Source organism: Leuresthes tenuis, unplaced genomic scaffold (assembly GCF_036924035.1).
Source record: "Leuresthes tenuis unplaced genomic scaffold, fLeuTen1.0.hap1 SCAF_8, whole genome shotgun sequence".
NCBI classification, from domain to species: domain Eukaryota; kingdom Metazoa; phylum Chordata; class Actinopteri; order Atheriniformes; family Atherinopsidae; genus Leuresthes; species Leuresthes tenuis.
Genome location: NW_027325362.1, coordinates 34,534,676 through 34,559,473, shown reverse-complemented (window position 1 = coordinate 34,559,473; position 24,798 = coordinate 34,534,676). Strand labels below are relative to the sequence as shown.

Here is a 24,798-nt window from a genome sequence, read left to right as displayed (position 1 = left end):
AACATGTTCACTTCAGAACCAGTAAAAAACTGACAACTTTAGTTTTTGTGAAGATTTTTATTTCGATATACCTTTTAGCCACTTGGAAAAAAACTTGCTGTGTAGTGTGCTGGATGTTTAGATTGTTTAGGTTAGGTTAGTTTAGGTTGTTGGTTAAATTAAGCTAAGGAACAATCAACCGAAGCCATGGGTTACCTGATCATCCTCTCCGCCTCCCTCTTCATCGTAGTAATAGATGTTGTCTCTGATGTCGTCATCCAGCAGTAGCGGCTCCTTCTTCTCTCCTCTCCTACGCCTTGCAAACAGCAACAGCAGCAGCACCAGCACTAAAAAGAAATGAATTAAAAAGAAAAAAGAGCATAACGCTTCATGTCTTCAAATGACTGGGCTCCTCATTAAAGACTGAAATCAAGCGGGAGTGTTCGCTCTACCAAGTATATTCTCTGTGTCAAGGCTGAACATACAGTATTGCATTATTCTGGGTCAGAGCCTCATTGTTCTCCTGAAGCCATAAAACACATCAGTACTTCTGCACTGGTTAATATACAGGGCCCTATAATTTACGCGATCATGGAATTGGCCGATTAAAACGGAATTTGACCTAATTTGACTGAAATGCTGTTTTCGTGTGGAAGAGGAACGTACGTCTGGAGAAAACAGCACAGAGGGAAGCAAATCTGGGTGGCACAACAAGCCCCCTCCACAGACTGAGCCCCTCCCCCTTCATAGCAATGTAAGCATGGTGAAACAGCTGCCCACGGCTCTGTCTGCCTGAAAAAACCGAAACTCTGCGCTACCCAAGGTAGTTAGTCCTTGGGAGTTAGTGCCTTGTCAATGTCCTACAGCTTAAGTAACTTGTTTCAGATCATTTTGAAGAAGTTTAAAATGTTAGTTGTTGTTTTATGACAAGCCAACTAAAGTTTCATTACTTGCTGCTTGCTGGAAAGAACAATCTTTACATCTTAAAAGAAAACCAAATGTCAAACTCACTGAGAAGCAGCAGGATGCCCCCAAGTATTCCCAGAATGACTGGCAGGTTAGAGCTGCCTGCACCTCGTATGTCCCTGCAATACGCTGTTTCTCCAGTGCAGTCACACACTTGAGCTTTGACAGTGCTGTCCTGCACCATGCCTCCAGTGTCTGACACCGTTAAGACCACATTGTACTTTCCACTGGCCAGATCAGTGGCCAAAGACAGGAAGATGCCCGTTTCTGAAAGATAGAATAAAACATGCCGTTTAGATGCGCTGCATCGAGTTTGATCAGTTGCCGTTTTTGCTGCATGACACTGTGTATATGTGCATCCCCACCTCATTAACACTCACATCTGAGCGCATACCAAACCATTTCCAATTTTTCACACAAACTGTAGCATCTTTTTATTCAACGTACGTGTGTAAGATCTATGTGATATATTCAGAACAAACCTCCTCAGAAAGCACCCGGTACTTAAAAATGCAGTTACAAATTCAGCTTCTTGACCGCAGCTTTAAATGGGAAGGCTCAGCCTGTAACAATATTTTTATTCAAAAATATTTATTTGCATCCCTTTAAGTTCTGATGGCCTGTGACATTATTGGAAAGCTAAGATTTGTGATATTCAGCTGATGCAAAGCATTTCTGAAAAAACGATTTAATGTCACATTGCAGAAGATTGACTCATAAAGTCTCTCTGTAATCCATTAACAACATTTTGACAGCAGAAAAGGTATTTTTACTAATAGGAGTCCTAGTAATCCACTTTTGCAAAACTTGGCTTCCTCAGTATATCCCCACAGACTGCACACAGATGGCAGCTGTGCCCAAACTGTCACATATTCTTTCTTATAAGTCCCATTACCATGTAAACTTTTCTGACACATTGAAAATATCAATTCAAAATAATGTCGGCCTCCTTAACTTTAGATTAACACTTAGAGCTTAGAGAAAGCCTGGACATACCTGGAAAACAATTGGATTAGGACATTGGGTTGTTTTCTAATTAATAAATCACAAATACAGTCTTCTATAGACAGCTGTTGAATAAAAAAAAGAAAAGAAATAAAAACAAAAAAAGAAATAAAATGGATAAAAATCAATTCCGAGGCTTGCACTGGCTTTCTTGCTAGCAGCAGCCACAACATGCTAAAGGAGCGTGACGACAATGCTTAGTATATTTTTTAAATGCATTTCAGGAATATTTGTATTTTTCAGTTTATTTTTTGTACATTTGTAATGTATTTCAAGCTATTAATTTCTTCTTGTTTAAAATTAAAACCCATTATTGCAGTCTAAGAAGTAGGTTACATTTCACTGCATGTATGACTGAGCATCTGACAAACTTACATTTTGTAACTCGGTCCCATTGATACTTGCATATTCTGACTGCTTTAGAATGACAATTAAATTTGCTATCAAAACAGCTCTCAATCTACTTTGGGACATGTATGTTTTATGACTGTTTTCCTGGGATGCCAAAGGGTTAAAAATGTAACTGATTTTACTTTTATGCATTTCTGTTGTTAAGCAATTAATTAACTGCTTGACAGCACTAGTAACTAGATTAGAAAATCTGAAGAAATTTTGATGGGTGCCAATGAAGCTACTGCCTGCTGAGATCTGCTTGTTGACAGTCCAACATAAAATCTAACTTAAAACAACTTAGGTACAGAGATAAGATCAGATCTAGACATATGAGATACTGGCCAGCCATGGTGAAACCTGCCTGCTTCAGGCAGCATGAGGGAGGGACAGCGCACAGAAGCACTGTGAATCACTTTTTCAATCCACCATTGTTACACTGAGGAGTCTTTCCTGTACGTCTAGTGCTTTTATTAAGAAAAAGCATCATCTTATATGAGAAAGTCAGTTTTAAGAGGTCTTCCCTAATAGACCTTTAATATATTAGGGAGTTAGAGACATCAGACGGAGGATGCCATATTATAATCATATTGTATTGGGAGAAGATATAACACAGTGGCTGCCATTAAACCTGTCATAAAACCTTATAACATGAAAACTGCAGTGAAAAAGGAGGATCAGCTGTGTAATTAGTTGCTATGGAGACTGCTTCTTGTTTAAGAGGAGGGGGCGGGGAGGGAGCATACACTATTGCACCAACAGACAGAACTGGTGCTGTTTGCATCTGAAATATTCTTAAACCGTGAGTGCCAGAAGCGATGGCAGAAGGCACTGATTTCAGTTTTATGCTGCTGCATAGCAGGTCTAGTTTATATGGCAGTTTAAATACACCCCTAACTTTGAGGTTTATTGAGTTTATAATGGAAGTCAATGGGTGAGGTGATTTGAGAGAAAACCGTGAGGCCCAGCACAATGACGGTCACATTGGGTGAAAGAAGACAAAAATGCCCACGTTTTGATCTATACTTTGGTCTAGGTGCAGCAGACATCATGGACGCGAGAGAAGCTCGAGTTTTCTTCTGATTAATCTGGAGCCAGTAAAACATGAGTGGGGGACCTCAAGACAGCAGAGTGAGAGGAGTCCTGTCAGAGGATAATTTTTCCTAAAACTTAAAACTGCCATTGTGTCAAAACTATAAAAGATCCTTTTATTCAGTAAAGGTTTAATCTGCCCTGAACCGTTTAAACTTTGAATGATGTCTCTATGATAAAGTATGGTTGAGTTACTGGGCTCCAAAGTAGCCTTAGTTTGGCTCATTTATGAAAATCAATTCATTTCTTTTGGCAGGAATATTTTTTTCCCCAATTTTCCTGAAAACTGTTAGAGTAATGAGAGAGAAAAATACAAGCCCACTATTCCGGATCGAGGGATAAGTTTTGATATATTTTATGTCGAGGTTGGAGCAGCCAAGTAGGACTAGTTACACACGCGAACGGAGGAATAAGAATAAGAAGCGGAATAGCATGCACAATAGTAATATGTGTGCCTTAATGACTTTTGCATTGCCAGCCATAATAAAGAAAAAAATCTGGTGTAGTTTGCAAATGTGTTCAAGCAGTCAGTTTCTCCTTGGAAAGGCAATTTGATTGGATGAAATTTCCCAGAAGAGCAAGAAAGTTTCATGCAAATATAAACTGTGTACATACTGTTGTCATTCATTCTTGCAGTCCAGTTAGTCTTTGACATGCTACGTAAAGAGACGGCGTAGGGAGCAGCAAAGCCAGGTCCATCTTTATCTGTTACGGTCAGCAGCTGAGGAACTGGTTTCTTGTTACACACCTGAGGAGAGAATGCAATTAGTATATTTGAACTAATATGATGTGAGCCCAACAAACAGGTGAAATGTACTTTGTCCTGAACTTGGTAAGTGAAATGTGCCGCTTTTTTTTTTTTAAAGACATAAAAATCGGGACATTTCGCTTTACCTGTTGTGTAAATTTAATCTGGATGAAACACTGATGCAAAAACACTGGCGTTGCAAGAGTTTACAGATTTTAACCGGGAAAAACCAACTAATGTAATGACGTGTGGTGATATTTCCGCCGCTTATGTAATCAGTTTGGCGGGGGTTTTCTGAGAGAAATGTAAGGAGGTAGTGCGCTGAGCAGGGACTGACAGACAGAAAAGTCTGTTACATTGTCTGCTGACATGTCGCTGCCATTCAGCGGAACTCTTTTTCCTCCTCAAAAGAGAACAAAACTTTCCCCATCCATTCATAAACACAATTGAGCAGCTTTCCATTAATGTGCTGCGTGGGGACAGGATCGCTTCCGGGTCACCATAAATAAAAATCTAATTTTCCCGTCTTTTTCCCCATTCCAAGTTTTCATCTTGAAACACCCTGATGGAAAACAAATAACAGCTTGTTTTGTTTTCCATTTTGAAAATAAAAAACGACTCGTTTCCCATTTCTGCTTTTATTAATCATCATTGGTTATTTTGTTTTTTTCCAATATCAAAAGTGTTAACTTAAATACCAATCAGTAACGCACAAATACGTGGCGCAAATCTTTTTTTTCCCTTTTTCTCCTCTCTCGAACAGCGCCTGTGGCACAGCTGGTAAAAAGATTTTTTTTAAAATAATGAAAAAGAACAGTAGCCTATCAAGAAAAGTCATTGATCACCTTCTTCATCTTCCTCCTGCGCACTAAAACCATCAAAGTCATCTTCTTCAGCGTCTGAATTGAACAGCTTCAGAACTTCGTCAGTCACTTCAGTCTCTTTGTTGTCGCTCTCAGTCTCATCTCAGATAGATCGCCTTTAATTTAAAAGCTGCATCATATGCATTTCTTTGTTTTCCATGTTGAAGGTGAACACAAATGACCAATTTACCATAATTTAGCAGTGTAAGTGTTTTTGATTTATTGTACAGTTTCATTGGACCACTGTGAACTATTCGTTCATTTTATTGGTCTAATGTTACGAGGCAAAATGTTTTTGCCGGCATAAAAAGAAAGTAACAGCTTATAGTTCAGAATTTACGGTTATTATTTGAAAACAGTTTTAAAACATTTTTCTGTGCCGATTTGGAAGTTGTATGTTGGAGGGATTTCTGTTGGCAGATCTGGGACTTATTTTCATTTTCTAAATCTCTTATAATGCATAACCATGGCAACACAATAGATGTTTGCCTGTTTGAGTAGCTTTTCAAAGCACAAGTAATGCCCTAATTCCACAAGAGAAAGAGGAGATGTCTGGGACGCAGAGCAGGAACAAAATGAAGAAAAAGGAGAAGGAAATTTATATAATTTCTTCACTTGATCATCGTGGGAAGTTTGAGACAACTGGCAGATATAATGGACAAGCTTAGACCCCCGATGAAGATGCAGCAGGAATACCAGTAAGGATATATTATTTGTTTCACCAAGACATGACTGCAAGAACTCCAATACCACTCTTTCATAATATCCAGGCAGACAGAAGCGACGGAAAAGGTTAACAGATTGTTAAATCCTGGACATGTCACTGAAGAAGTGCATCAGCACCCCAGATATTGAACAGTTGGCTGCGAGTTCTGTCCTTGTTGTCAATTAAGAGAGTATACCTGTGGTACCTCCTGATGCTGTGTGACATCATAAACTAGATTGTTGCCAAATTACAAAAAACACCCCAACCCATTCGTGTTAATTTCACAAGATTTCTACCAGCCTTCTAAGACAGAACGCCAGAGGAAGTCCTTTCTGCCTGTGGCCATCAGACTGTTTAATTTATCTACCTCAGGTTGAGAGAGGGTCAGTGGAAACACTGCAATTCCACTAATACAATGTCACTTTCTCTTAATCACTTGTTTGTATATACCACTTTTTTTTTTTTATTGAGGCAGCTAATTTGCACACTGCACATATTGTACTCAGTTACTTATGTTAGCTTCATTTTACTTTGTTTTACTTTATTTAGTACTTTCCCTCTTGTTCCATTACTGTTGCACAGCAATTTCCCTCGGGATAAATAAAGCTTCTTGAATCTTCTCTCTGCTGTATTTTCTAAATGCTCCTCGTCTGATTCTTGTTTTATATCTATAACAATAGCATATCTTCAGGGATTATTAAAGTACTGTTTTTTATGGCAGTCAACTAATTTTTTTTATGTTAAGTGTATTTTAAAATAACACCCACAACCACGCCACAAACACCCACATTAGCTTTCGTCTGTATCAGAAGTATTCAATATGTGGTGAGTGTTGATTGTGTTGTGATGTCTTGGGGATTAAGACATACCGTGATCTCACGTTCCTCAATGGTGGGGGCATTGTCGTTAACATCCTGAAGCTGAATGACCAGAGTACCAGTTCCTGTGGCTGGGATATCATCTAGTGACAACACAGACATACATCGGGAGAATAAAGCACAATGAAATCTGGTGAAGCTTTCTCCATCCTGTTGAGAAAAAGGCTAAACACACTTATGCCTGGAACAAGGGAGAGTTGACACTCTTGCAGAAAGCACTTTCCAACCAGAATAAAGAAAGAAAGATCTTCTCAGTTAGACTGTATGAAATTATGGGATTACCACATGCAACTCTTCATTTTTCACAATACATGATCTCACAACTGACCTAAGGATTAAGACCCTCTCTGTCCCCTATAGGACCCTTATACAAATACACAACTTAATGCACAATTTTATTTTACACCGGCTGTACTTGGAAGTCTCCCCTCACACTTACCGTCATCATATGAGCCAATAAGTGCCACGTAGTTGTTGTTCTTGACAAAGGGAGACTCTCTGTCCATGGGGCCTTTCACTGTTATCAGGCCATTGTCCTTTCCCACGTTCAGCCAGCCTGCAGAGTCACTTATAATTCTATACCTGGTTATTGACAAAACAGACAAAGATGAGCTATGCAATCAAACGGATAACCTGGTGATCTATGCTTCACGCTGAAGACCAACACGACGCATATTTGGACAGGGAAAATTTTTTATATATTTCTCGTTTCTTTTAGCAAAGTAATGGACCATCTAAGATCATGGTCGCTGCAAAAATGAACTAACGGTGGTTACATTTGACCATGGTCATTGTTTGTAGTTGAATTCTCTGCAACAAGGTAAACCGCAGTAATAACAGAGGTGCTGACGGTTCCAAACCCATGTCTAGGCTAACAATAACTGTGGCAAAGAATAGCTGACAGTTTCACATAACATGTACAGTCAGGCCTAAAATCATCTGGATGGTAACGCCAACATGGATTATGATGAAGTGATCAATTTGTGCTCTCACAAAATCTTAGGTTGAGATCTTTTTTTAAATACTTGGATGCAAATCCTTGGGCAGTAAATAACTGCATGAAAGTCTGGAACCCTGGACAGTATAGGCGTTTTTTTTTTTCTTGAGATGTTTTAGCCAGACTTTATTGTGGCCATCTCCAGTGGCTGCTCTCTGTAGGTCATCTTGCCCTCACTAAAAGCATGATTTTGCGCTTTCCTGTGACTGCCAGATACTCCTTGTGAATGGCATCTATGGCACTAATAAGTCTGGAATTAGTCTGGAAAGATAGTTTAATAACGTATAAGAAAGCACTTCATAAAGCTAGAACTGCTTATTATTCATTATTGATAGAAGAGAATAATTCCAGGTTTCTTTTCAGCACTGTTGCCAGGTTGACAAAGAGTCCGAGCTCTGTTCAGCCATGTATTCATTTAACTCTCAGCAGTGATGATTTCATGAGATTCTTCATCAATAAAATTGTTTCTATCAGAGAGAATATTAATGGAATCATTCCCACTATTATCACTGATGTATCATCAAGTAGAGCAGCTTTACAAGTATCTTTAGAACCTGATTTGTATTTATACAGCTTCTGCCCAGTTGATCTCTCTGAGCTAACAACAGCAATAGTCTCTTCTAAACCATCAACTTGTATGTTAGACCCAATCCCAACCAGACTGTTCAAGGAGGTTTTCCCCTTAATTGACACTTCCATATTGGATTTGATCAATCGGTCTTTGTTGACAGGATATGTACCTCAGACTTTTAAGGTTGCTGTAATTAAACCTTTACTTAAAAAACGTACTCTTGATTCAGAAGTGTTGGCTAATTATCGACCTATATCCAATCTCCCTTTTTTGTCTAAAGTTTTTGAAAAAATAGTTGCAGTTCAACTTTGTGATCATTTACATAGAAATAATCTGTTTGAAGAGTTTCAGTCAGGATTCAGAGTGCATCATAGCACAGAAACAGCACTGGTGAAAGTTACCAATGATCTCCTCTTAGCCTCTGATAGCGGACTTGTTTCTGTGCTTGTCCTGTTGGATCTCAGTGCTGCATTTGATACGATCGATCACAGCATTCTGTTATAGAGACTTGAAGATGTTATTGGGATTAAAGGAACTGCATTAGGCTGGTTTAAGTCATATTTATCTGATAGATTCCAGTTTGTTCTTGTAAATGAAGAATCTTCCTCATACATTGGAGTAAGTCATGGAGTTCCTCAGGGTTCTGTGCTTGGACCAATTCTTTTTACTTTGTACATGCTTCCATTAGGTAACATTATTAGACAGCATGGTATAAATTTCCATTGTTATGCTGATGATACTCAGCTGTACTTATCTATGAAACCAGATGAAACCTACAGGTTGGTCAGACTACAAGCCTGTCTTAAAGACATAAAGACCTGGATGACTCAGAACTGTCTGCTTCTAAATTCAGACAAAACTGAAGTTGTTCTCTTTGGACCCGAGCGCTTCAGGGAGAAATTGTCGAGTTATATAGTTACTCTAGATGGTATTTCCTTGGTTTCTTGTTCTACAGTGAGGCACCTTGGAGTTATTTTTTACCAGAATTTATCATTTGACGCACATATAAAACTGGTTTCTAGGACTGCCTTCTTTCACCTTTGTAATATTGCTAAAATCAGGAACATCCTGTCTTAGGGTGATGCAGAGAAACTAGTTCATGCATTTGTTACTTCAAGATTGGACTACTGTAATTCCTTATTATTGGGCTGTCCCACATATTCTCTGAAAAGCCTCCAGCTGATCCAAAATGCTGCAGCCAGAGTTCTGATGAGAACTAACAGGAGAGATCATGTTTCTCCAGTTTTAGCTTCTCTTCACTGGCTCCCTGTTAAATTCAGAATAGAATTTAAGATTCTTCTCCTCACATATAAAGTTCTTAATGACCTAGCTCCATCATATCTTAAAGATCTCATTGTAAGATATTTTCCTAACAGAGCACTTCGCTCCCAAACTGCAGGTTTACTTGTTGTTCCCAGAGTTTCTAAAAGTAGAATGGGAGGCAGAGCCTTCAGTTATCAGGCCCCTCTCTTGTGGAATAAGCTGCCAGTAAATGTCTAGGAAGCAGACACCCTTTCCACTTTTAAGATTAGGCTTAAAACTTTCCTTTTTGATAAAGCTTATAGTTAGGGATGGCTCAGGTAATCCTGAAACATCCCAGTTAAGCTGCTATAGGCTTAGACTGCTGGGGGACCTCATCTGTCACACCTTTCATCACTTTGCTCTTTTTCCCCCGTTTAATTTCTCCAATGATATTATTAACTTGTGTTTCCCTTACATTTACTTTAATTAATTACACCAAAATTAAAAAGGACAATCCTGAAAATAGTTGATTTTGATTAAAGATTATTCTAAATTTATATGCAATACCTCCACTATACCACTTTTAGTTTGGAAACCTTTCCTGTAATTCTGAGGTTAGATAAATGCAGAAATTTACCCTTTTACTGAGATAGTTAAAAACAAGTTTAAAGTTTCAAAAGGTATATTTCATCACTTTGGCCTTACATGACTTTTTGCTTGCGTGCGATGTCTGGGTCAGAAGCCGTGTACACCACCACTTCACTGTCAACAGCGAGGTTCTCAGGTTTTGACACAAACTTCTCAGTTGGAGAAAAAATTGGAGCTTCATTGACGTCCTGCACAGTTACTACAACTGTGGCGGTGGAAGTGGTAAGTGGAACAGTAAAAGGGACATCATTTTCCACTGTAACCAACAGTGTGTGTGTGCTGCTCTTCTCAAAATCAAGACCCTGGTTTGATGGGAAAAAAAAGGAAAGAAAATACTTTTAAAAAGTGTGTATGCATTTTCCTTACTAACGTGGCACCATTTAAAATGGAAAGAAATAGGCTTTCCAACAAACGTGCGCACACACAAAAGTTTAACCCAACATTGTAGCTTACAAAAGTACCTGTTTTTCTTCTTACCTTAGTTGTCTTAAGGATTCCTTCTTGTTTGTTAGGTCCCGTTTCCACAGTGAAAAGCTTTCCATCATCTCCATCAAAAATGTGGAACTTGGCATTCCAGGCAGGGGAATGTGGATCATCACCGTCGGTTACCAACATTTTAACGACTAAAGTATCCGCTTTATTTTCTGCAACCGTTGCCGTATACTGAAAAAAGGAGGATATGTTAAAAGTCATTGCTCACTACAAATGGAACACTAGATCATATTTATTTCATTATTATCGAACCCATAATTTCATAAAGATGCAAAATGGTGGAATATTGGGGACACTTTTTAAAAGGGAAAAGGATGCTGGTAATCAACAGGCTCGGCCAGGGTTCGGCAACCTTTAACACTCAAAGAGCCATTTGAACCCAGTTTCCACAGAGAAGAAAACACTGAGCCACAAATACTTTTTGACATCTAAAATGAAGATATTGTTTTTTTTACCTTTACGCTTTGTATAAACAACTATATTGTGTCTCTTACAAAATCCATTATTAAGTGCTACAGAGAAGATGAAATTTTATTGATGTAATTAACACATTCTGAACTCTTTTTTAAAAAAAAAACAAACAAACAAAAAAACAACAGTTGACAGGTCTCTTTGTCACAATAAATTAGACATACTGGTACACCACTTTAGTCAGAGGTAAATGCAAATGAATCTGCCCAGGCATCATTTCTCCATACTTGGCCTGAAAGTCTTGATAAATGCACAGCATTTTGGCAGGCATATACCCGCATTCGGCGAGTGTGACGTATATTTTGAGTGACGAAAATACAAAAAAAGTAATAAAATATAATTCATTTTCATATTTCATAATCACAATAATCTTCCAATTTAGAACTACGATAAAAGAAACGAACAAACAAACAAATAAAATAGGATACTTTTTCATATATTTCCCAAGCCACGGAGCCGCAGCATAAGGATGGATGAGCCGCGGGTTGCTGCCCCCTGGTCTAGGCAATGTGGTTATCTACTGTGATGACTGAGCAGATATGGAACAAAGTTCAAGCCTCAAGAGTGTTTTACTTACAGATGTCTGTTTAAAGACTGGAGCGTTGTCATTGCTGTCTGTCACCTTGAGAATTACTTTAGCATTTACAGACCTCCCCTCTCCCTTCATGTCGGCTGCTTGGACCACCAGTGTGTACTGAGGGATATTCTGTTGGAAGAAAGACTGAGTTCAATGCACCAAGAAAAGAACATTAACCCTGCCATCAGTTTACAGGCTCAGCTAAAGGATTCTCTTCAGATACATTGGACCCTGATGTGGTTAAGACAACATTTGAGGAAATGCATTTTCTCAGGATCTGAGATCTCTGGTGTGCTCCTTAGTGGAATCTCCTGGTCACAACATAGTACACATGCAAGCATATTCATTATTACACCCATGATGGAGCCAGTTAGGGGCTGCATGGTGGTCAGCACATTGATGATTTTAACACACAGGTTTAAACTCTCAGAAAGGGGAAACATATGTTTTAAAGGCTCACCTCTCTGTCCAGCCCACCAGCATTGACTCTGATCATTCCAGTGACTTTGTTGATGACAAACATTTGGGAACTGGGCTCTGTTGGCTCCTGGCTCACGATACTGTAGCCAATATCAGAGTTGTCATTATTTGGCTCATCAAGATCTGTAGCCACAACCTGAATCACCTCGTAACCTGAAAAGAGGAAAGATACAGGTGGAAAATGAAATAAAGAGACTTGTCAAACAGCTCAGTGATTTACTAATAATGCTGGGCTGAATACAGCAAAAACAGTGCTAGTTTTCTTGCCCAGCCAGTGATGTACTTTGTGATTGTGGAGGTCTGTTGGTTGAATTGTTCTGGATCTCTGTTCTTCTTTCAATATATTGAGAATTATACTCTATGCTATGCTGACATTAAACAAGGAACCAACCATTGACTAATAACTATAACTTAACGTGTAGACTGAAAACAGAAGATGTGGAAAACTGTTTGGATTTGCTTATGTACCCTGATGAGTCAGGGTTAGGGCAGGGTGCTCTGGAACCACAACATTAGCAGCACTTTATTTACGTGTTGGGACTGGTCATAATGTTCTGGCTCTCACCACATAGCCCTCTACAAAAATTTCTCTTTTCATGAAAAAGATGAATAAATCATTTCAAAATTGCAGAGGCCTTTGTTAAAGTCAAGTTGATCATTCTTGTAGGCCACTTGTGTTTTTTACAACATTTATGTGATTTTACACAAAGCAGGAAGCCCAGAAGGGTGTACAAGGAGGCAAGTTCAGGTTTTCTTTTCTTTTAACTTAAACCTCCACTCCGAGAGAACACATATTACAGTGATTATGATACTACTTTGTTCATTCAGGGTTTCCTCTCTTTCTTCTCTTGAAATGGTGTTCGTGGTCTGATTTTGTCTGAGATATCATCAGGACGTGAACCAGGGAAACGATGGAGCTCGTCTCAGACGAGGTAATCCTAAACTCTGAGCGTAAAGTGCTCCGGAGCAGGGGATGACTTCAGCTGAAACTACCATGGTAATCTCGCCAGGTTAAAAGGGAGCCACCTTTGTGACACTGCAAACTGTGACTTTATGTTCGACACAGCTTGCTAAGCCACTAATCTTGCTTTGTAATACACCCCTCTGCCTACGGCTGAAAGGAGCAAACATAGCCGAAGCATCAAAAGAGCTCCAATAAGAGATGACTACAGCAGTACTTGTAAATTCTTTGTTTTCACTAGTTTTTTTCTTTTGCCACTTAAACCTAATGAAACCTGTTTTGAAAGATACTTTATGCATTTACTACTTCAGTGTAAAGTGCTTCCAGTGGTCACTAAGACTAGAAAATGGCTATATCGGTGCAGTCTACTTACTGCCTTTGTTTCTTTAACTTTAACCCATCAACTGGTGTGTTTTTTCAGGTTTACATGAAATAAATGCACTTGCATTACCTATTGGTGAGGCCTCAGCAACTTCTCCAACGTAGGTGGATTTTTCAAAAATTGGACTGTTGTCATTCTGGTCAATTACGACGACATTAACATCCATAGGCTCTTCGGCCTGTCCTGTACCTTCTGCAACAGCATGTGCTTTAAACTGCAGACAGAAACAAACATGCATCATGTCATTCATGCAAGACTAATCCACATACATGCTTTCATCTCATCACAGGAGCAGGCAGACTGGTCACATGATGCATATTCTAACAGTGGCTGCAAGATCAAGACAACACATTAACATGAGCAGTTCAAACAACTCTTGGTGAGAAACCTGTCCATGTAATCAATGCAGGACTGTGAAAGACGAGACAAATACTGTCTTCTCAAATGTTTAACAGGTATGTTAGACTTTATAGATACACACAACGGTTGGGAGAAGCAAATACATGAAGTTAAAGCATGTTAACACCAAATCACCTCCGATCATTTCTGTGTAGCGGTCGTATGAACAAGTAAACACACCGTACTGAGACTGTGGGCTGGCTTTTTATTTCATTTGGATGAAGCTGTCTTTGCACAACTGAGCGTTATATTGTAAATGTAAAGTATGCCGTTATCAACAAGCAGTTTTGTATGTATGCATAAGTGATACAATGAACTGAAACCGAGCAGCACGACGACCCAAAGGTGCAATGTGCCATCGGTATTCTATAATGTTGTGAGCAGCACTAGTCGAAATGGCAGGGCAGAAGATCCAGAAATCAGCTCTTCAAGGTGATTGGAAAGTGTTCATTTGACCAATAACTTTTCAGCTTTAAAGGCTTTAAAAAGTGCTGTATGATGTTTATGTGGTTGATGAATGTGGCATGTAGTGTAAAGCGCTTTGAGAGGTCAACAAGACTAGAAAAGTGAGATATTAATGTACTCACAGGAAGTATTTGTGATTAAGATAAAAAATTGGACAACTGAACGAACATGAGTTGGGTCGCATGTGTCCTGAACATTAAGGGAGCAGCTCAGTATGAGTTACCTTTTTTTCTTGGTTCTTATGAACTTGTCCGTTCAGCTTTGTGCTGTTTGAGATTTATTCATCTGTCAGCTGCTTCTCTACATGAAGACATAACAATATACTGTCCAACTCAAGTCAGGACACCTCAGAATGAATGGGTACGTGCATGCTCAAACTTCTGACCAGCAGTGTACATTCTTATTTCATATTTTGTATGATATGGTGCGATACAACAGGAGAAGACGCCAGCACACTGTTAAATCAATACCTAAAGTCTGTGGAAAACCTGAAGCTTATAACCAAACTCAAGGAAGGATTTAGTGAAGGTCTGTTTTATTGGATTTCTTGATTGTATGTGTATGAGCTAAGAAAGCAGTAATTTGGTTTTCCCTTTTATCCCAGGGGAGTTCAAACTGAGACAAAGGGTGTATAAAGCTACCAGAGAGGATGCTTACCATGTACTTTGCCTGCTTCTCCCTGTCCAGTGGTTGTGTGATATACAGAATACCAGTGATCCTGTCCATAACGAAAAGGCCGACAGGTTCCTCATCAGCTCCTGGACCAGTGATGCTGTAATAGATCTTCCTTACTTGGTCCTCGTCAGAGCGGATCTGGACAAAGCACACTGGCCTTAGTTAATACCACTAACTAACAAGTACAGTCACAGTATTGTTAAACATGTACAGTAAAGAGCTGATTGTAGAGATCAGTCAGTGGGATCCTGCTTGTCCATGGAATAGGAAAGGCTTTAATCAGCTTGTTTGTTTCAGCAGGTGTACCCACATTTTAAAAGAAGGTTTAAACACCCACTTTATGATGTAACAACGACACCAGGCAGCAGAACTAAGTTATCTGGTTACAATATTCTAAATACTGTTCAGAGACTGATTCTGTCAGTTCTCTGTACTCTGGCCAGCAATCAAATGTGATCTTTAGAAATCATCTTTACTGTCCCAGAACAAAGAAATGAGCCTTCATCTCTAATTGTCGGGTTTAGTAAACGGGTCAAATTGTGGTTTAAAGGTCATTAAAGGGTTAGGGTCACTTAAACATACTAGAAACAGAGCCTTGCAAATAATCAGCACAGTGCAGAGGAAACAATATTCAAAATGCACTTCAGTAACAAATTTACTTCTTCTTACTTGAGAGATTTTTAGAGGATAATCTTTTCTTTCGTTCTCAGAAACAGAGATTTCAGGAATAACCCAGCCTCTCTTCCTCCTCCTCAGACCTTCAGCAGACTTGGGGAAGTGTATGATGGGCACAGCTTCATCAGTTGCACTCTGAGAAAAACCAACATTTTACTATCAAGAGGTTGAACAGTGAAACACTTCTAAAAATAGACAATGAAACACTGTAATGTAGCACGCATTAGCATTAGCAGAAAATGCTTCATGTTTTGATGGCCCACAGACTTTGCTGGAGTTTCTCCACACATACAGTTAACAGCCTGATCTGCTGATGACAGTAACTGTACTAGGAAATGACCTCATACCATCATTACAGTAGATTCGACCCCTGCTAAAGTTTCTCTTGTGCTAAATCTAATGAGTGAACCTCCAACTATAGGCAGCTGTTCACAGCGCACAAGCTGCAGTGATCCAGGTGTTACGTGAGTGAATATTAGAGCTACTCTGAAATGAGAGCTCAGCTATTAGCAGAGGATCAATCAGGTTCTCTCAGTGCCTGATGGATGAGCAAGTGTTAGCTGACAGTTCAGTCATGGAAACCTGATCCATTTACAGATGAAAAACAGCCTTCATGTTGGTCACTCCAGCTTGAACAAAGATGTTTTTAGATTTTTTTCTGTCTGCTGCTGTGTTAACATTGATTATGTGTGGCCATTGAATAGATAGCAGCGTCGTGATTCCATGCATTTCAATTATTAAGCAGCCTGCAGAGGGCCAAAAACACAGAATAGCAGCTTTCTGTTCTTCCAGTAATTTACATCTGGATAAATTTGTACACAAATGGATGTTTCCATCTCTCCGTACAAAAACTCTAAAGGTGTCATTGAATGCCACAATGTCAGCCAAACCAAAATGCCAGTTGGATTTTTCCTGAGTTGAAAGCGACTTTAGACACCCAAAGATATGCTCTAAAACACAGAAAAAATGCCTTTTAATGGTCCAGGCCCTTGAGATTTTGTTGTTAGTGGAAAAGCTACGGATGAATTTCTATATCCAGTTTATGCCACATGCAGTGGTGTCTCTAAACCTGCCTCTGTGTCATTATTGGAGACCACTTTAATATGGTGGTTGTGGCGTTTGTGGTTTCCATGGTGATGCTCAGCATTTTGATGGAGGTTTCCACGATGGTGCCCAAGGTGCACTATCATGACAGGAACAGTCATTTTGTGACCTTGTGAATCCCAGGAATGGATGAAGAAGTCCCGGTGTCCCTCATGAAGAACAACCGGTCTCTTAACCTAAAGGACAGACAACAACACATCAGCAGAAGTTACCAACAGATCTGCATTTAACAAGTTTCCAAAATTATATCAAAACTGAGACCGACGATCTTTGATATCAACCTGTAAAAATTGAAAAGGGTTTGACAATTACAGAAACTGCTACTTTATAGTGATAAGTCTGACTTTATAGTGATGCTCTTTGTAATTAAATTTACAAAATTTCATTTGGGTTCTTGTAAGTAGGCGGTAGAGTATATAAAGAAAAAGTCAAACATGTACACAGTGCTACAGCTACTGTGCAGACAGTTCCTACCAGTTTAACACGTTACCCATACCCAAGAGTTTCAATTGTTTCTTGCATAGATTTCATATTTGAACATAAAATTCAGGATTTAGTAAGGTCTGAAAATATTTGCAGAGTGGCACAACCTGTTATGTTCAACTTAGTTTTCCAACAAGGCTGAGAACTGATTATTTGTATAAATTAGGAATTATACTCATTGTCCAAGTTTCAGGTGCTCACAAGTAGCATATCTGGCAAAAGCTCTTCATGGCAAGCATTTCATCGATTCATGTAACCCATTCAGACCCAAGGCTTTGTTTAAAAGACGTCCTTTAAAATATGAGGGTCTCAAAAAAGAAAAAAAAAAACTTTATATCAAGAACTAAAAAAAATCACTCCTTGATCTTAAATGATCAATCAGGTTCGACCCCAATGTCCTATTGATCTTGAAAGGTACACTTTATGGTGGGGATACCCACATCCTGTCCTCGAGTGGTAAATGGACTTGTACTTGTATAGCGCTTTTCTAGTCTAGCTGACCACTCAAAGCGCTTCACTACATGCCACATTCACCCCACTCATACAGCACGTCTTAAGATTCATAACTACGTGCTTTTTCTAATCATTCATACACACATTCATACCCCCAATGATATACTGGGAGGCAACGTGGGGTTCAGTGTCTTGCCCAAGGACGCTTCGACATGTAGCCCGGGGAAGCCAGAGTCAAACCACAGACCTTCCGATTGGTGGGTGACTGCTCTTCCTCCTGAGCTACAGCTCCAAGTGCCGCTGTCCTACAGGTTCTAGATGTTTCCCCGCTTCAATCCCTCTTTCAGATCAATGCACCATTCGCAAGCTTGTGCAGAAGTTAATCTTTTGAAGAGATCCATTTCATCTGAATCAGGTGATCACCGCTTTAAGGTCTGAATGGGTTACACAAGTAAAATGCCTAAAGTGGATTACAGATGTGGCATCACTATTTGCCAGCTTTTGCTTTGAACCTACAGCATAATGCCAAAGAAGCTTTCACACACTTGAAACATGCCATCCTGTTTCTCTAAATCTAGCAACATACTTGTTTTTGAAGGTCAACTGTAATAATCTGCAGTGACTGAATCAACTACCTAACATATCCATTTATTCAGTCACTGGATGAAGGCATAACTGAAGGCAGAAAGATCCACAAACAGTATCTGTAGACAACTGCAGAAAAGGTATGGTGATGAATCACAGTGGTGGAAACCCAGTCTTTTGTGATATTCATGGTTTCCAGAGTTCAGGAAGTCATTACCTGCACAGGAGTCTCAAGTAATCACATTAAGATTTGATCATTGTTATGTTAATAAGAAAATACATTTTACCCATGAAAATGCATTCCACATGTTGTCCACATTTAACACCATCTAATTATAGTTGAATTTGTACTTCAAAGCCATTTTTATTAATGTCAAAGGCCAACTATTTCAAGACCCAATGTCAAAATGGTTTCCAAATGACTAAACCACAGAAGTTTTAAAAGTAAAATAGTACAAAAAAGAAATGAGTAAATCACAGACTTCAACACTAAAGTATAAAACAAATCTTTTAAACCATACTCACAGTTAATGTCCCATCTGTTTGCACCATGAAACGGCTGTCATCTGTGTTGAAGAGGAATCTTTTACGGCCAGTGCAGTCTCTGAAGCTAACTGGGAACGGACACAAAATATAGTACATAGACAAAACATTAGCAAATGAAACTTGATCCACCTAAAACAATGCTATAAAAGCAATTAATGAGTGATTTGGTATGCCACATGATGTCCAGCATGTCAAACCCTGACCATTTATGCATACAACAGCTGTGCACAGACTAAACACAGGCATTGACTAAAGCAGAGTTATGCTGTTAAGCCGGGCTTTGTTTTTTGATTTAAAAAAAACAACAAAACAGATACAGTTTGATTCTCTCCAGTGACGAACAGACACTACAAACCCAGGAAATTCCCAATGACTGAGTGCCGCACCCAACCCTGACCAAGCAGATCATGTAATGATCAAAAAGGACCTGCTGGGACAGCATAGATTGGCTATGTTTTTTCTTAACAAGCAATGGAAGACTGCAATGAAACATCTTACAAGCCACTCCTTTTATATCGGTCAAAGAGCACAGCACTGCTGAAGATTGCACTTATCTTTGAAAGCTAGAGTTGAGCCGGATACTCGGCTGAAACGAGTATCATGTATGGATAAAGCACTTTTGCAGACTACGAGTATTGTAATATGGGTTAATAGCTGAGCTCGGACTGAATGAAAATCCTCACACAGCCCCGCAAGTGATGTATTCACCGATGCAAAACTTGTTCTGTAAATAGTTTGTTTGCTATCGTGATCAAAACCATTGATCACAGCTGATGCTGTCCTGTAAATAGTTTTCAACTCAGCAATAAATATAACAATTTCTGATCAACCCATATCAATTGAATGCTTAAAATAACAAGCTCCATCATATCTTAAAGATCTCATAGTTGGATATTTTTCTAACAGAGCACTTTGCTCTCAGACTGCAGGTTTACTTGTTGTTCCCAGAGTTTCTAAAAGCAGAATGGGAGGCAGAGCCTTCAGTTATCAGGCCCTTCTCTGTGGAACCAGCTGCCAGTTTGGCTTCAGGAAACTTGAGGGCCACTGTCCTGCAGGTTTCAGATGTTTCCCTGCTTCAAATCAATGCATCGTTAGCAGGCTTGTGCAGAACTTAAATCTTTTGAAGAGGTCCATTTCATCTGAATCAAGTGTGTTGAAGCAAGGACACATCTAAAACCTGCAGGATAGCGGCCCTCGAGGACCAGATTTGGACATCCCTGCTTTAAGATTAGGCTTAAAACTTTCCTTTCTGATAAAGCTTATAGTTAAGGATGGCTCAGGTGATCCTGAAACATCCCATAGTTAAGCTGCTATAGGATTAGACTGCTGGGGGACCTCCAATGATGCACCTCTCCTCCTTTAATCAATATCTGTCAACTGTCCCTATATGACTAAGTAACTGATCATTAATGCTGTACAAATAATAAAATATAAAATTTAAGTTTTTTTAGAAGTGAAGCTACTGTTTTTGCTTGCACTCCAGTTTTAGACAAGGGGTCTCCAGTAGCGCTAATGGGAAAAATAAGTTTGGAGTCCCATTTTGTAAAAAAAAGAATAATTTCTCTTAATTATTATTTTTTTCCCCCTTGGTGATACAGAAAATAGTACTGAATAAATTTCTTGGTATTGAAACTCTAGAGTCATGGCAACCCTGTGGGATGCACTCCACACCCTAGTTGATTTGCTTCAAACCAGTCAAAGGGAAAAGTGCACGGTTCACATTTATTTAATTGCTTTACGTGTGAAGCGATCTTTAGATTGGCCACATAGTGAGGGGACAAATGAGTGTTTAAACAAAAAAAAAAAACACCCCAACAAACCGACGACTAAGGCCTGAAGGTTTCAACTAGACTTCTAGAGAAACTTGGAAAGTTTTCTAAAATGTAACAAACCTATATTAAGTTTTTTAAGAAAAACAAACTAAATTATTTTCAGCGTTTTCATAGACCAGCTTCTTTATATTTAGAGACAAAACTGTAGATTTTGATGGCAGCAACACAATCCACTCCATCTAATATTATTTACTTCCTGCAAAAAAGATTATTCATAAACATGTCATACAGAGACATCTCCCAGTGGACCCTGTGTGTAAGTGCTCCTGGATAAGGTTGGAGCTCTTTAATGCTCTTTCAAACCCCAACCTCCTGCACAATGCATGCTGGGATACACCTCACTGCCCGCTGACTCTGCAAAAGATCTTCGGCACACTGGAGCAGCTTTTAATTAAAACCTATTAGGCTCAGTTCGATTTTACTCCAAATAAGCAATATGCATTGTGGTAAAGTGTAGGATAAGGAGTCATCTCATCGTGACATTTCATTTTGGATTTTAAATCTTTTTTTCTTTTAAATCACAAGGGACATAGCTTAAAATAAATGCACTGTATAGTACATCCTAAATGTGACTGAACGACTTCATAAAGCTACACCACAATAAAAACAGCTACACAAAAGAGTTGAGCTGAAAACTAACACCAACTTAAAAAACTACAGTTCAAACTACAATTACAGCTACAATCGAGTGTATGCTGTCACCGTGGAAAAAAAACCCTAAAGTGTTCCATTTCTTTGAACATCTAACACAATTGCACAAGCAAAGCTGGTTAAACAGGCTCTGGGACATTGTTTTGGTATGAAGGCAAGAGCATAACAGAAGCCACAGCAATGGGCCCAAGCTGAGACTTAAGGTTGTTTCACTACTTGTGAGAACGATATGAACAGCTAATCTATCTGGTTAGCCAAGCACAGGAGCAGCTTAAATATTGTCCGAATTTTGGGGCTGGATGCCTCCATGGCTTTTGTGCACATCAAACGTACGTTCAAATAAATTGTAGAAACTACTAACACAACTAGATTTACGCATCATTAGGCAATGACTGAGAGGCCGTTTCCTCGATTGTCCATACCTTTACCCAGTCTTCTGCCCTGCCTCAGATGCTTTCTGGCCACTTTAAATATCAACAAGTCTGACTCAAATCCAGGTACACATGACTGCTCCTCCACAGTGTCCAGAGCCAGGGCCTAGGAGAAGAGAAAGTGCACTGTCATTAGACCTGCAATTAAAGTGTGTTTTTATATGGCTGAACAAAAAGAAAGAAAGAAATACAGAAACTTGTTTCCAGCTTTGCTCGGAGCTGATGTCACACATGAGAAACAAAACACCTCCCACTGTTTCCAACACATGACATATGGTCTACTTGTGCTCACTTAAATATTCAAATAATTTTAAAATGGCAGATTTTTATTGACGCCTTGATCTTGATAAATCATTAAGGAAAATGGGTTATCAGTGGGCTAAAAATGATACTTTGCAGATAGACTGTTTTGTCCTGCTTGATTTTAGTTTAGTTGACTGAGTTTCAAAGTGCCAAAATACCAATAATGTCAAATTGCCCAAATCCTAAAATTCCATTTTAATCTACATTGTAAAATTTCTGTTTAATTAAACCTTTACTTAACCAGATAATAGAACCTCAGGGTGACCTGGCCCAGAGTGGTGTATTACTCTATAGCTCTGACCTGGCCAAAAAGGCAGCAGCACACGCCATGATGGACAAGACAGATAACACAACAATTCCATACACGAAATATAAAGTGTAAGCTGTTTGACAAATAAAAATCATGCATTACTGTTTCGCACTTTGCTTAATGTTTAATATTCTGCGTTAACAATTATTCCGTTATCAACATAGTTGATTTGCCAGTAAAGCTGAAAACAGGTTTGTTCTAAAACTGTGTTCAGATCAACTTCATCTGCTTAAGAAACGAATAAAAATTTTGAGAGTGATATTACTAAAGAATCTGTTCAGAACTGTTAAACGTGTTAAACTCAAACACGGTGAGTTGAAATTTAACCTGCTGACGTCACCAACGGAAGCGGGGTGAGGCTCCTGTGGGACGACGCGGACAAAAACTTGAAATTGTTTAAAACATTTTTTACAGCTCTCGTGATTGTTCTGCGAGTTTTAATGTGTATATTATGTAGAGACGGTACATACAACTTCCCCTTTAGTTTATCACACGCAATACAGAATATTGTCAACCACCACAACAGCTAGCCAATATTAGGTGGAATGGCGAGTACAAGACGGTATTTGACCAAATGAAAGGCTGTTTGGTGTATAAAGGACATAACGACATTTTACAAATGAAAAATTAAGCGAGGAAGTTTCAACTCTACCACAAACCACAAAATAAACAAGTAACATACATTGAAATTGTTTAAAGTGCACAAAAAGAAACTAAGAAATTAAAGGAAGCCATTTGCAAAGTTAAAAGCAGGAGGAAGTCTTACCTGAAAAACCACGATTAAAATCCCCAAAACCGCGAACCAAGCGGTCCCCATTTGCGTGTAAATCCTCTAGTCAAACTGCCTAACAGAAAATTAGGAGTAAAACTACTACACAAATTACTTAAATATATTCCTCTATGAATTCTCGTCGTTTCGTCTTCCTCCAAGCCTAGTTTCAATGTCTGAATGTATTCAGCTGGGCGAGTTCCTGCAGGTACTTTCAGCGTATGACGTCAGCTTACAGGTGCGCGGGTTCCGGGTTCCTGATATGGTCATCCAGGTTTAACACAACGAAGAGACAGATACCAGCGGTTTCTGTTGGTTAATGTACAGCTAACAGAGCTACAGGATAAAATAGGCAGTCACAGTCAACGTTGCTATAAATCCGAATTGAGTCTGAACTAAGTAAGCAGCACTCTACAGCTTTCAGTCTCATTTCCTTTTACTCTCACACACAGAACTCTCTCTCCTCACTGTCTTTGTTTCTCTCTCTCTCTCTCTCTCTCTCTCTCTCTCTCTCTCTCTCTCTCTCTCTCTCTCTCACACACACACACACACACACACACACACATATTTGCCTCATCTATCATTTGCCATTTATCAAAATGAACATTACAACCACACTAATTCACCAGGAAAGAGAGCAAAAAGATACATAAATGCTGACAGAAACTATTTCTCTATTTAAAGTCATAAGTGTCAAACCAGCTTAAAAGCCACCAACAGTTCTCTTAAACCCAGTGGAAGTTGCTAAAGTGATACATCTGAGACTATACAGTTTACACTAATGATTTTAATTTTAGTAAATAGATCTCTCCTTGACTTTCATATCTATTGTTATTTTTGTATTTGCTTGTACACTCATACAGTTTTATTAAGTAATTTTCTTAAATTCCAACTAGCGTTTATCACTCTCCTAAAAACTGAAGAATGTAAGTTTTTTGCCATGAAAACAACTCTCGCATTAAAACAGATTGACTGCAACTTTTCTATGGCCGCTTCTAATACTGGGGTAGCTCAGCCTTACATGCAGACCCGTCACATGGGGCTACAAGGCTCTGTGCAGAGATGAGATGCAAGGCTCATGCTCATACACATTTGTTCATGAATCATGGTGACATGGCTAAAGCTTCAAGGACTATTTCATACATGATCTAAGCGCAGTACATTTTTACCAAGTATAATACAACTATTCCGACGGGCTCACCAACCGTGGGAGGGGCCAAGGGGGTCGGGTGCTATGTGAGCTGGGTAGCAGCCAAAGGCGGAGGCCTTGGCGGTCTGATCCTCGGCTACTGAAGCTAGCTCTTGGGACGTGGAATGTCACCTCTCTGTTGGGGAAGGAGCCGGAGCTGGTGCGCGAGGCTGAGCGGTTCCGGCTAGATATAGTCGGACTCACCTCGACGCACGGCTTGGGCTCTGGAACCAGTCCTCTTGAGAGGGGTTGGACTCTCTTCCACTCTGGAGTTGCCCGTGGTGAGAGGCGCAGAGCAGGTGTGGGCATACTTATTGCCCCCCGGCTGTGTGCCAGTACATTGGGGTTTACCCCAGTGAACGAGAGGGTAGCCGCCCTCCGCCTTCGGGTGGGGGGACGAGTCCTGACTGTTGTTTGTGCCTATGCGCCAAACAGCAGTTCAGAGTACCCACCCTTTTTGGAGTCTCTGGGGGAGGCACT

The 24,798-nt window shown here is 39.5% G+C and overlaps 1 protein-coding gene across 2 annotated transcripts in view; it reads right to left on the bottom strand.

Moving 5' to 3' along the window:
• The window catches only part of LOC140313467 (B-cadherin-like), a 73,494-nt gene that overhangs the window by 1,946 nt on the left and 46,750 nt on the right, over positions 1–24,798 (bottom strand). Inside the window, exons 1-16 of one of the 2 annotated variants that reach the window (XM_072391569.1) lie at positions 23,127–23,423; positions 21,739–21,853; positions 18,813–18,901; positions 16,736–16,942; positions 15,657–15,797; positions 14,970–15,125; positions 13,518–13,662; positions 12,086–12,258; positions 11,626–11,754; positions 10,563–10,748; positions 10,143–10,387; positions 7,067–7,209; positions 6,619–6,710; positions 4,048–4,180; positions 991–1,212; positions 196–326 (exon numbers count right to left, since the gene is read on the bottom strand). In XM_072391569.1, coding sequence (XP_072247670.1) covers positions 196–326; positions 991–1,212; positions 4,048–4,180; positions 6,619–6,710; positions 7,067–7,209; positions 10,143–10,387; positions 10,563–10,748; positions 11,626–11,754; positions 12,086–12,258; positions 13,518–13,662; positions 14,970–15,125; positions 15,657–15,797; positions 16,736–16,942; positions 18,813–18,901; positions 21,739–21,853; positions 23,127–23,177 — 2,358 coding nt within the window. In that variant the 5' untranslated portion in view covers positions 23,178–23,423. Of the gene's footprint in view, positions 1–195; positions 327–990; positions 1,213–4,047; positions 4,181–6,618; positions 6,711–7,066; positions 7,210–10,142; positions 10,388–10,562; positions 10,749–11,625; positions 11,755–12,085; positions 12,259–13,517; positions 13,663–14,969; positions 15,126–15,656; positions 15,798–16,735; positions 16,943–18,812; positions 18,902–21,738; positions 21,854–23,126; positions 23,424–24,798 lie in introns of those variants that run through there. The other variant, XM_072391568.1, reaches the window with a different exon arrangement.